Here is a 13,526-nt window from a genome sequence, read left to right as displayed (position 1 = left end):
CATGACACAAAATCAGTACATATACAGAAGATTATTTGTGTTTCTCTCCACAATTGTAGTTCCTTCAAAATTCTGACAAAACTGCAATTAGTTTCATCAAATCAAACTGTTCAACTGGTAGATAGATACTTTATTCTCTAAAAACAATTAAAAAAGGTACGGAGAAGGAAACATAATAATTTAACATACATATTAAGGTGATACATGGAGTAAATTTATACAAAAGACAATACAAAAATAGAAAAAACAAAAACAAAAAAACAAAGAAACCCAGAAATGTGATATTAATAAAAAATAAAGAGATAGAAATAGATACATAATAAAATGTCCATTAACCAGAAGCACTAACTTTTTCATTTGTTACTCTAATAAATTTACACAGTCTTCTTAATATTGAAATCCTTTTTGAATTAAACAGAGAGTGAAATTTTGCGGTATTTGTCTTATATAATAGTATGATGGAAGGAGAATTTTCCTTTCGATTTCTATAGCAGGGCATTTCATGATGTAATGATATTCGTCGCCTATTTCTTCCATATTGCAGATATTACATTTTCTTTCTGATTGGTCATAATTATACCAAAGTCCACTTTCGATTGGTAATGAGTGGTTACGGTTCGATATTTATATAATGTTATAATGGTCAGATATTTTAACCAACTGCTGTAGAAAAACCACAGTCAAATCAACAAAGTTAAATATTCATCCTCTTATTCATTCATTTGCAGAGCAAAGTCAGATTTAGATGAACATTTAACAATAGCTCATGATTGGACTAATTTCTGTGATATGTTGGATAAGAAAAAGATTATACAAGCACCATTCTGTGGAAGGATTGATTGTGAAGACAAGATCAAGAAGGATAGTGCAAGGTATAATCAATTATGTATATAGGTGCAATTGATTTTTTACTGTCTTTAAGAATTAACAGTTGATATCATGAATCTTTCATGACCCCAGATTTACTGTTTATCATGATTAGGAGCATTGCATTTAAGAAGGTTCTCAAAAAATACATTTGCTGTAGATATAAAAAAAAAAGAACGACTAAAAAAAATTAAAAAAAAAAAAAATTGAAATATCATAGAGCTATCTCATGTTATCTGCTGGAATTACCCCACATAATATTGTTAATCAAGTGTTTTGCGTAGAGAAATAAAAATTATGGGAAGGGGTTGAATATGTTACAGTTGAAGTTTCTGTTTACTTAGGGATTTGTGTCAACAACATATTTGGAGGATAATTTAATTCTACTTAAAAATATCTGATATCAGCCCTCGACTCTTATTATTCCAAAGAATTCATTATGTGACATACTTATGACTAATGTGTAATATGTAAACTTTAACACAAGTTCTTTTCTACAACTTAAAAAAACTTAACACAAACTATGTCCTATTTCAGTATAATCAAACTAGTACATTTTGTAAGCTGTTAATATATTGTCATGTTTTGTATTTACAGAGATGTAGTTGTAGAAGAAGGGGCACCTGCTATGGGAGCTAAAGGATTATGTATACCATTCAAACAACCTCAGAAATTACCATCAGGAGCCAAGTGTATACATCCAGATTGTAAAGACAAACCACAATTCTATACATTGTTTGGACGAAGTTATTAAAAACTTACAAGCTTTTAGATCCAAATACTTTGTTCAATACACATTTTATATTGCATGTTTAGGTAATAATTAAAAGAATCACAATATGTAAAGACTTCAACATAGGCTAAGTAAAAAAAAAATATGTTAGTTTTGTTTGTCTTGCTATTTAAGATGAAGTTCATTATATCATAGTTTACATTTTGTTCTACACTTTAAATGGATCTGCTGTTAAGTATTAAGGTGTGAATTGAGTAGAACACACACAGATCTGAATCCAATATACAAAGGAAATTTCGTACTTTCTATAAAATTATGAGAATACTTAATTTTTAGTTTATTCTCAGCAAAATTGACAGCTTAGGGAAAATATACCCATTTAGAGACTAAATTATCAATTAAAGTCAAAATGATTCATTAAACCATTCAAGCTTGATAAGTGCAGTTAGATTTGTTTTATTTATAGAAAGTTATGACTGGAATATTCCTGCATGATTCTTTTATTGTAGTTTATTATCTGTTACAATTACTTCAGCTTCCAATTGTGTCACAAATTCATGTATTAAGCAATAAACTATAAACTTTTTAGATATTATATAAACTATACAGACATTTTGAAACTTTGCTTTCTTGATAAAAAATGGTTTTATTTTGAAATCCAAATATGGAATGAGTAAGGCATTGCTGTTACTTTTCCAAATAATCTACTTATGTTGACAAAGAATTATGTTATTTATACTATATATTTGATAAGATTGTTACTGTTATAGATTTAAGTCAGTGTTGTCATACTACCAACATTTCTTACCCAAGATTGCTTTCTAAATGAACTTTAAACACCAGACAAATGCATTTGAAACATCACAAGGTTATTTTTTATGTATAATTCATGAAATATTTGCCATTGGACATTAGGCAGACAACAATCAATCCATATAATTAGTTTCCAGTATTTGAAACCTTACACAGTTGTTTCTTGATGTATAACTGTTTTCCAGTTCTGTTTTACGGCATATATATTTTTTTTTGCATTTATGAAAGCTGCAGCACATTATTTTCTCTCTAATTTAAAGTTATTTTGATATGCAGATTATATTAAGATACTATAAATTCAGAAATTATTGCGAGGTTTTTATTAATGCGAATAATGCGATTGAGTGAGTATCGCAATAATAAGAACTCGCATTCTGATATCTGATATAAATAACTGTATGCAGATTTTCTTGCAATCGCAATAATTAATCTCACATATTTGTCCTTTCCACAAAAATCGCAATAATAAATGCACGCAATAATTTCTGAATTTACAGTATTCATAGCCATATATGTCAAAGTAGCTATGGCAACAAGTGTTCTTCTGATCATGTTTAAAAAAGCGGCAAGTTGTCAACTTGAGTATAACTGCAAGTGGTAATTTATTAAAAGATGAATCAATAAAAATTCATACTCCGTTACTAATCTTGTTATTTTATACTTAATTTTACATACAACAGGATTGTAGCTATGACAAAAAGAACATATCAGTGGTCGTCTATGACAGAGATATTCCATAAAGAGACTACCAAATCATGATTGGTATCTATTAAACTTACAAATAGGTGATTTGGTTGTTCCTTATGGCATATCAAGCTTAATATTTCAGAAGGTAGAAGACCTGGATGCTTCATACTTTGTATATACATGTAGATGCCTTATGTTATGAAGTTTCCGTCTGTCATATATCCATTGTCCTTGACCTCATTTTCATGGTTCAGTGACTACTTGAAAAAAAAGTTCAGATTTTTTGTAATGTTAATTTCTCTCTTATTATGAGTAATAGGATAACTATATTTGGTATGTGCGTACCTTGCAAGGTCCTCATGCCCGTCAGACAGTTTTCACTTGACCTGGACCTCATTTCTTGGATCAGTGAACAAGGTTAAGTATTCGTGGTCAAGTCCATATCTCAGATACTATAAGCAATAGGTCTACTATATTTGGTGTATGTAATGATTGTAAGGTGTACATGTCCAACTGGCAGGTGTCATCTGACCTTGACCTCATTTTCATGGTTCAGTGGTTATAGTTTAATTTTTATGTTTTGGTCTGTTTTTCTATTACTGTATGCAATAGGTTAACTATATTTGGTGTATGGAAATATTTTACGATGTACATGTCAGTCTGGCAGGTTTTATTTGACCTTGACCTCATTTTCACGGTTCATTGCTCAATTTTAAGTTTTTGTGTTTTGATCTGTTTTTATACGCCCGTCAAAATTTTGACGGGACATATTATGGTATTCAAATGTCCGGCGTCTACATGTCGCACTGTAACTTGAGAACGACTTATCCAAATTTCATGTAACTTAACATAGTTGTTTCTTATGATGGTCAAACGATCTGTATACTTTTTGGTGAAAATAAGATTAAAACTTTTTGAGTTACAGGACTTTGTAACTAAAACAGGGGGGGTGGTTTTTTTCACATGTCGCACCGTATCTCAAAAACGATTTATGATTATTGCTTAAATCTTTACACACTTCTTAGTTATATTAATCTAAAGATCTGTATACTTTTTGGTGATGATTCAAAATTTTATTTTAGAGTTATTGATTTTTTTATTAAAAAAGGGGGGGGTTTCACATGTCGCGCTGTATCTCAGAAACGATTTATGATTATTGCATAAAACCTCACACAAGACGACGGGCGTATCATGTGCTCGTGGCGCAGCTGTTTATTCTAATACTCTATGCAGTAGGTCAACTATATTTGGTGTATGGAAATATTTTACGATGTACATGTCAGTCTGGAAGGTTTTTTTTTTTTACCTTAAACTCATTTACACGGTTCATTGCTCAATGTTAATTTTTTGTGTTTTGGTCTGTTTTTTCTAATACTGTATGTAAAAGTTCAACTATATTTGGTGTATGGAAATATTTAACGATATAGATGTCAGTCTGGCAGGTTTTATTTGACCTTGACCTCATTTTCATGGTTCATTGCTTATGTTAGGTTTTTGTGTTTTGGTCTGTTTTTCTAAAAACTTTTAGCAATAGGTCAACTATATTTGGTGTATGGAATGATTGCAAGGTGTATATGTCTGTCTGGCAGGTATCATCTGACCTTCACCTTATTTTCATGGTTCATTGGTCAATGTTCAGTTTTCCTGGTTAACTTTGTTTCTTAGATACTATAAGCAATAGGTCAACTATATTTGATGCATGCAATGATTTTAAGGTGTACATATCTGTCTGGCAGGGTTCATCTGACCTCGACTTCATTTTCATGGTTCATTGGTCAATATAGAATTTCCATGGTTTGGTCTGTTTCTTTTATACTATGTCTATATTCTGCGTATGGAATGATTGTATTAAAGGTGTACATGTATTGCTGGCTTGGTTTATCTGACCTTGACCTCATTTTCTTGTATCATAAATGTTAATGTGATACTTGTAGTAAAACTTTATATGTAGGACTATCAACATAAAATCAATGGTCATTAAAGTAGGCGAGACATTTCAGCATGTGCACTCTTGTTATGTAGGGGTATGATTTTATATTTGGTCTGCAGCTAGATAGTGTTGAGTTGTAGAGTGTAATGATTTTTAGCGGTGCAGCCACTACCTGTTTGCAGATAGTTTTAAAGAGACAGGTCCAGACCCAGTATCGGTCTTATTATATATCATGAGAAGCATTATGCTTGCCATTAAAGGAGAGGAAATTGCTTTGGACCCTTATGAAGCACCCGAGTTCTTTCTTTTTGCTGTAATTTGTTTTTGACATATTATATACAATATCTGTGATGTTTCTGCAAGTTAACAATGTAATAGTTTTGGCTATCATTTGTGCTAATAAAATGCTCCGCTAGGCGCAGCTTGATACAACCGCAGAGGTCGAACCCTGAACAGTTGGGGCAAGTATGGACACAACATTCAAGCTTGATACACACTGAATTTGGATTGTGATTAAATATTTGACACAGCATAAGTTTCTGACACAGAATGAATGTGGTCTAAGAACTTATAAATTTTTAATTTACCTATTCAAACCATATCATTATTATTTGCTTTTATATATAAATCAGAAATAACCAATTTAAAATGGAAAATTTTAAAGAAAAAAAAAGGAAAAAAAGGAAAACAAAATCCCTCCCCCAAATTTTTTTGAACCCCCTTATGATTCATCACCCCAAAACTCAATCCCAGCCTTCCCTTTGTGGTATGGTACCTTGCAGTACAATTTCAGAGAGATCCATACACTTGAACACAAGTTATTGTCTGGAAACTAGAAAAATGCTTATTTTTGGCCCCTTATTCCTAAACGTTTTGGGCAATTACCCCCAAACTCAATTCCAGCTTTTCCTTTGTGATATGGAACCTTGTAGTACAATTTCAGAAAGATCCATACACTTACAAGTTATTGTCATGAAACTAGAAAAATGCTTGTTTTTTGCCCCCAATTCCTTAAATTTTGAGGCAATTACCCCCAAAATCAATCCCAGCATTCCCTTTGTGATATGGAACCTTGTGGTACAATGTCAGAGAGATCCATACACTAACACACAAGTTATGTCTGGAAGTTACAAAAATGCTTATTTTTGGCCCCTAATTCCTTAACTGTTGGTACCATATTAACCTTCAAAATTAATCCCAACCTTCCTTTTGTGGTATTGAACCTTATGGTAAAATTTCATAGAGATCCATCCACTTAAACTAAAGTTAGAGTGCGAAAACCAATGTGTCTTCGGACAAAGACGATGCCAACGTCATACCAATATACGACCGCAAAATTTTTTTGCTGTCGTATAAAAACTGGGTTTTCATTTCAAACGTTCACATTCAGTGATCTATAAGGCTTAAGAGAAATAGGCAATGCCAATTTATATATATGCATCACAGGAAATTATGTCGAAAGTTTGCTTTATAATTCTATAAAAAGATCTTTGAATTTGACCTTTGAAGCCTTATTGGACTTTTTGTAAGGACTTAACAACACTTCATTACTACACTTTAGAGAAAATTCTGCAAGCTTTGTTTTCGTTTTCACTGCAACCATTCCTTAGAAGAATAATATCAAATATGTTATTTCCAATAGATTTCAAAGTCAACTCTGCTGCCAGTCATGGATATTCTATCAGCACCAAAATAGCAATACTTGTTCAAGTCATTCACAAGAATAAGTTTGATTTCCATTAATTCAGTTGTTCCTGAGAAGATTTTTTAAGTTCATCCAATCAGAGATTACAAAAGGCAAAGGTTGCTGTTTTTGATGACAAATTGTCACCCTAAGTTACTACACTTGTAAAGGGCTTTTGTAAGGAGCATTGAACTCCGAAGTGATTGAAAAATTTAAGAATGGTCGGCTCAGAATTTGGGCAGGATGATATACATGCATCTTCCCAAGACTGTGAACTAGCATGTTAAACATTACAAAAGCTTCATTGGTGCATTAGACAAGTGGAAATCTTTAAAGATTTGTAAAGAAAAGGTTTTTCGTGTTAAATGAAGACCGTTAAATCTGACAACAATTTGTCAGATACAGAGGAAACAAAAAATAGACACATTATTCTAACTCTGGGCTATCTCATCTTAGGTCTTACTCCTGAATGCTGTGTGCTAGAGGAGCAGCAGCAAATACCGATTTTTAAGTCTGAAGATCGAACACTACTACTTGCACTTCCAAAAGTGGGGCGTCTGTTTGGTTGTATAGGATGTATAAATTCACAACCTCTTCTTGTCAGAATGATGACGTTAAATCTGATGCCACATGTAGTGTGTGTCATGCTCTCAGCATGTTAAAACTCCTTTAAATTACTCTTTTAGGGGTCGGTAGGGGGCCTGTTGCAAGTTTACATTTCAGTCCCCATCCAATTTACCCTTTGTTTTTCCAAATTTCCCAGTCAACCTGGTTTACAGTAGCCAACTACCGGTATTGAATGTATTGTTAATATGTTCTCATCCTAAACATGAATGAAATATTTGCCACTGGACATTAAACAACCCATAATCAATCAATATTAGAGAACTATTCACTTCATGTAATCATATCTTTCAAATTTCATTTCCTCAGACATATGGATTTGCAAACCATAATGTAGTCCTAATGACTGACATACATTAGGCCTTGTTCTACATACCAATCATAGATTAACTCTTACTTAAAGTATCTGTGAAACAGACCTACATAACCAAACCATGAAAATGAGATCAAGGAAGACAGACATATGCAAAACAGAAACCTTAGACTATAAGCATCCATATACCAGATATGGATCATCCCATTCATCAATTTTTTGAAACATGAAGCTTTAGGCATTAACCGAAGACTGCTGCCAGAAAAGATACCAATCTGTCTCACATTCTTCGACACTCATCTCCAACAAAAAATATTTAATGGATTGTTACAAAGTAGAATAAGATTATGAAGTGGACATTTTATTGACATAACATAAATCCATCATGGAGATGCATTAAAATGGATTGTCAAACTGACCATGTCCATCTTCATGTCCTTTTTCTTCTTTAGTCCAACTGAAAAAGAAAATAGGAAATTTAGATTTCATTTTCCATTATCACAGACAATACTAACTTTAAATATTAATGGCCAACGCTATGCAAATAAAAATGTTATTGTAACATTTGATATTAAAGAAATGCCCAGTTATAAATTCTGACAGGGTCATCTGAAAACAAATTCACATATAGAGACTTCAAATAACTTATAAATGTACTTGACTGATTACAAGGCTCAGTATAGCGTATATTATACAGACATGTTTTATTCCTGCATTGTATTTCTCCTCATTGCCTTAGTCAGTATTTAACAAGTTCACTCTTTATAATCAAGATTGGCCTCTGCATTTTATACTTAAGAGCAGATAGACTTAAATACACAATTTATGTTTGTATTTTTCTATAAAATGCTGTTGGTTAGATGTGTACACGCTAATTGAAAAGATCTATTGGTAAAAAGCCTACTACAAAGACATAAATGCATAAACATAAAATTGATCAGCCATGAGAAAAATGTAGTTCGTGATTATTTTAAAGGTTCTTTCTCAGTTTCATGGCGAGGGTAAAATAATATAGCAAAGCCAAAAAAGTTGTAGACAAGATCATGTTTGTTTCATACATCACCAAAAAAATAAGCCCCCCCCCCCCTCCCCCTCTCCCCAAAACAAAACATTTGAATCATTCAACTAAAATTGGAGGATTTCCCAGTCACCTTAACAAAAACAATTTTTTCCAAAATGGTCCAGAACATGCTGAAAGGGATACAATACTATTAGTATAGGGTTGATACACTTTTCATTTTTCCAACACTTTTCAAGGACTGACTATTTTTATAAATGACAGTATATAATTCTTTTTTTTTTTAAATTTCTATCTTGTTCAATGTGTGCTCATAACTAAGTAAAGATTGCAATAATTAAATTCCTACTTTCAAGGATTTCAAGACCTGTACCCCTAGAGTCAGTAACAATTATTATAAGCTACTATGTTCAAGTTCAAGCTTAAGCTCACTTGACTCGACATTACTGAACACATCAATATTATAAGGGCTCAGTATAGCGTATATTATACAGACATGTATATTTCCTGATATTTTTATCCTCATTGCCTTTGATGTAACATTTATTTTAATGCAAGAACATTCGTCATTATCTTGGTGTCCATACAGTTCATAAGGGGAGAGGAAAAAATTTATCAGTTTCTCAGTCTTTGATTTATGCATTTAGTGTGAATTAATTTGTTTTTCTTGTAATGACAGTAAGATAGTCCTGAAAGGGATACTATAAACAAAAGTATAATTACAGGATTACAGCTTTTCTATAAAAGCATGCAAAGCAAACCTTTGATCGACTTGCTTGCTATGTTTGCTTATAGATGTTTGTAAACAAAAGGGTAGGCGGAGTTTCAGTCTGTTTAATATATACTGGTATTTGATTGGACAATAAAAATTGACAGACAATGTGAAACTTAACATTTAAATGATGTTAATGTTTATTGTCCAATCAAATTCCAGTATATAGTAAACAGACTGAAATAGGCTACCTACCTGTTGTTTACAAACATCCAAACAAACATAGCAAGCAAGTTGATCAAAGGTTTGCTTTGCATGCTTTTAAAGAAAAGCTGTAACATTTTTTTAAACATGCACTGCATTTCTTTGAATTCCCCCCCTCCCCCCCTCAATAGGCAATTCTATTTAATTTATCAATAATACATCAGTATAAGGCTCAGTATAGCGTATATTATACAGACATGTATATTTCCTGATATTTTATCCTCATTGCCTTTGATGTTATTGCCACAACATTCATTATCATCTTAGTATACTTAAAATTCAAAAAGTGAGGTGTTCCTTAGTTTTTAATAATGCACTTAATCAAATTGGTCATACATAATATTAAAATATAAACAAATGACATTCACTTTAAAAAAGTTAAAAAAAAGTTAAACATAATTACTAAATTCAAAAAAATGTTGTCCATTAACATTTTTATTTCAATTAAAGAGAAATAACTTGAGATGGTTGAATTAATCGCAGAACCAATCTTTAAATTACTGTGGGGATTTTTAAGATACAACCGAAAAGTGGCATGGTGTCATACCAAGGGTTCGAGATAAGCGCTATTCCACTTGCCAGAGGCAAGTAAAATCTGCAGCGGGCAAGTGAAACCCATCAAATAGTTGTCCGCTGGGCAAGTTGAAATATTGTGTTTGTGTACAACTATGTCAGATGTTATTTTCTCCGAGGTGTGTGTATTATTGTATTACTATTTTTCGTTGTCTTTATTTTTTTCATATGCGCATGCCTGGAAAATCGTAAACATCTTGGTTTCCCCCAAATAATTCTATTGGTCGACAATTCCTATGTGTAAGCCATTGAGCACCGGCGTTTTAGATTGTCCAGTCACAACTGCTCAGGGATTTCCGCTACTTATCGTCTAAGGAAGTCGATACAACGATCCAATCAGAACGCAAACAACTTTTGGGTTGATTTAAAAATGAAAGTAGAAATCTTCAATTCTTTACCTTACAGCTGAGCACACTAAATGTGATCATTTCTGCAGTGAACAATTACCTATTGCAATTTGAACTTGTCAGTTAGTTACAATAAAGAGTATTAAATAAAATTGAGAATGGAAATTAGGAATATGTCAAAGAGACAACAACCTGACCAAAGAGCAGAAAACAGCCGAAGGCCACCAATGGGTCTTCAATGCAGCGAGAAAATACTGCACCCGGAGGTGGTCCTCAGCTGGCCCCTAAATAAAATTGTGTACTAGTTCAGTGAAAATGGACCAGATGCACCTAATTCACTAGGAACAACAACAGCAGCAAACATTCAGAGGTCACCACAAGGTCTTCAACAGGTTGACTCTCTTTATAAAATTAAAGGTTTCAAATTCATTCAATGTTACTGTAGAAACAAGCTCTTATAGTATTGCTGTAAAATGTAAAAAATGCCAAAATAAATTACAATTGCATTGTTTAGAATGAATGCACATTTTTTACAGGAAATTTGACAACTGGGTCAATTTCTACATGTACATTTGAAATTTTTTTGTAAAAGTAAAAGTTTTGTTTAAAAAAAAATGTGTATGGAAACTTGAAATCATCTGCCAGGAGAGGTCTAGAATGCAGGATTTGGCTTCATTTACCCCTAGACCCCTGCCTTAAGCTTAGCCTTCCCCATTCGTAGGGCAAGTTAATCTAAATAGATATTGAAGGGCAAGTCAATGGTCTTTATCTAATTTCTACCCCTGCATACCACGTCAAAACCTCTACTAGGGAACACTATCACTGGCTTTGATGTTAATTCAATTACATTCATTATCATCGGAGTATTCCTTCAATGCAAAAGGGGAGGGGACAAATCTTGCTGTTCCTTGGTTCTTAATTTTCACATTTAGGGTTAGGGTTTTTATTTTGATTTTTTGTAATGACAAATTTTTCAAATATAGACCTGAAAGATATACAATATTATTTATTCTTTGTTAACAATTTTTTCTCACATATTTCTCACCATTTTAATTAGAAAGTTTATATTTGTGTGCTCTAAGAATTTCTTGTGGTTCCATTTAACTATATTGTTCATGAATGTTACAGGTTTTCACTTTTTGACATGCAATAACAAAATAGTAGACAACACTTTCTTTTATTTTCAGCATGCCTCTTCAAGCAGACTTTCAAATAGACCACCATAAATTAGATTTATTTTTACAGAAGTGCCATTTCTCAAGTCATTGACTCTTCTTTTCATAAAGATGAATTTTTAACTTCATTTCCATAATTGTGTGAATTTCAATTTCAAGACTTTTCAATGCCTCATATTGCAAAAATTTAGTACAACCCCCTTTTTCGGGATTTCTAAACCATTTCATGTTCACTTGACATTATTGAACACATCAATATAAGGCTCAGTATAGCGTATATTATACAGACATGTATATTTCCTGATATTTTATCCTCATTGCCATTGATGATAATGGGACAACATTAATTTTCATGCTAGTATTCCAACCATTCAAAAGGAGAGGGAACAAATTTTGCTGTTTCTCAGTTTTTAATTTATACATTCATTGCGTAATTATTGTTTTTTGCAATGACCTTTTTTTCCAATCCAGTCCTGAAAGAGATACAATAGTATTGTATTATACAGGGTTAAACTTTTTTCTAACCGTTACATATTTCATTACATTTTCTTAAATCATCACGACTAGAGTGGTAATATTGAGATGTTTTTTGGTATTTAATTACCTTCTTGAATCCAATGTCATCAGCATATTCACGGAAGCATCTCCTACACATGTTCAAGCCATATTTTCTTATCAGACCATGAGTATTCTTACATACTCTACTGCAAAAAAAAATATACATCAATTTAAGAAATGCTGTCATACTAATAAAAATTTAATCTTTACATTGATAAATATAAATTTAACTTTTGTTGCAAAAATGTGCTAGTATAATGTTTGAACTGTATCACTTAAAACTCAAGGTAAATGCAAAAGCTTTATTTCTGTTTTACTGTCAATTGAGTACATGTACAGAAAATACAAAAAGAGGTTTAAATGGTGCTGTCCTTAATCTCAACACCTTCTTCGGTAAATTTAATTTAGGAATTAATGCATTTTTATGAAATGTAGCAAAATCAAAATTAAAATAATGAGTTTTTTCAAACATCTTGTTAGTTGTCAGATCAAATGTGTACTGTAGTGTGAAGATATTTTAAAGCAGTGTTTTCCCAGGATCTTCAAACAGCACCCTTGGATCTGAAATGGCACTTTTTCATAAAATAATAGCACCACATTTCATGACAAATTCTATTGAATACAGCAAGAAGCTGGTAGGTCAAGTTTAAACCACGTTTAGACGGTTTACTGAATAATATCAAGATTAGTACTAAGAGGAACACGGAGGGGGATTTAAATATGTGTAGTCTTAAGGAAAAAAATTATTGAAATGATTCAAATAAGGTATGAAATATTTTACATTAACAGTAACAAAAACTTGAAAAAAATTATAGGGTCTGAAGCAGTGACAGTCATGACATATGTTAGTCACCTTCTAATATATATATGTATAGTTGACCTTCCCATGGATATAAACAAGTGCCTGTGGGTGCACAGGTTTTTCTACAATCGAGGGTAACATTTGTGGGTTAAACTTAAACATGTTACATGGCCATATTTGACGAAAGGTTATAATAAACCATAACTGTTTAGTAAAGTATTTGTTTGTTTGGTTAGTGTGAAAGCCATTACGACCCACACACAGCACCTTTGAGGTCAGTGTTGAGCTTCTTCTATGGTCCTACTGACCCATGATTGTATAGTAAAAGTATTATCCTCGAAATTATTAAATCTCTCGTGTTATTTCATCAAATTCATGGAAGACGAGTATGCCCCTTCAATTTGTTTAAATATATTATGGAAAAAC

General features: G+C 32.2%; 1 protein-coding gene, 1 long non-coding RNA gene and 2 other non-coding genes across 8 annotated transcripts in view; 1 reads left to right on the top strand and 3 right to left on the bottom strand.

Annotated features, from left to right (window-relative positions):
* LOC127737650 (bifunctional glutamate/proline--tRNA ligase-like) overlaps positions 1–3,051 on the top strand; it is a 107,903-nt gene extending 104,852 nt beyond the window's left edge. For all 5 annotated transcript variants that reach the window (XM_052248509.1, XM_052248506.1, XM_052248505.1 and 2 more), the window contains 2 exons: positions 729–872; positions 1,465–3,051. In XM_052248509.1, the coding sequence (XP_052104469.1) occupies positions 729–872; positions 1,465–1,621 (301 nt within the window). In that variant the 3' untranslated portion in view covers positions 1,622–3,051. The remainder of the gene's footprint in view (positions 1–728; positions 873–1,464) is intronic.
* The window catches only part of LOC127737672 (uncharacterized), a 139,422-nt gene extending 133,036 nt beyond the window's left edge, over positions 1–6,386 (bottom strand). The window contains exon 1 of the long non-coding RNA XR_007999740.1: positions 6,233–6,386. This is a non-coding gene — a long non-coding RNA (uncharacterized LOC127737672). The remainder of the gene's footprint in view (positions 1–6,232) is intronic.
* Positions 6,387–9,133: 2,747 nt separating this feature from the next.
* LOC127699285 (small nucleolar RNA U54) lies at positions 9,134–9,200 on the bottom strand. The gene has a single exon (XR_007981162.1). It is a non-coding gene; the product is annotated as a small nucleolar RNA U54 (small nucleolar RNA).
* A 2,797-nt stretch (positions 9,201–11,997) lies between these two features.
* LOC127699286 (small nucleolar RNA U54) lies at positions 11,998–12,063 on the bottom strand. Its single transcript, XR_007981163.1, has one exon. It is a non-coding gene; the product is annotated as a small nucleolar RNA U54 (small nucleolar RNA).
* Positions 12,064–13,526: the final 1,463 nt, after the last annotated feature.

The sequence above is a fragment of the Mytilus californianus genome, unplaced genomic scaffold (assembly GCF_021869535.1).
Source record: "Mytilus californianus isolate M0D057914Y unplaced genomic scaffold, xbMytCali1.0.p SCAF_4, whole genome shotgun sequence".
NCBI lineage: Eukaryota > Metazoa > Mollusca > Bivalvia > Mytilida > Mytilidae > Mytilus > Mytilus californianus.
Note: the sequence above shows the minus strand (reverse complement) of the source record. Positions and strands in the feature narration are given on the sequence as shown.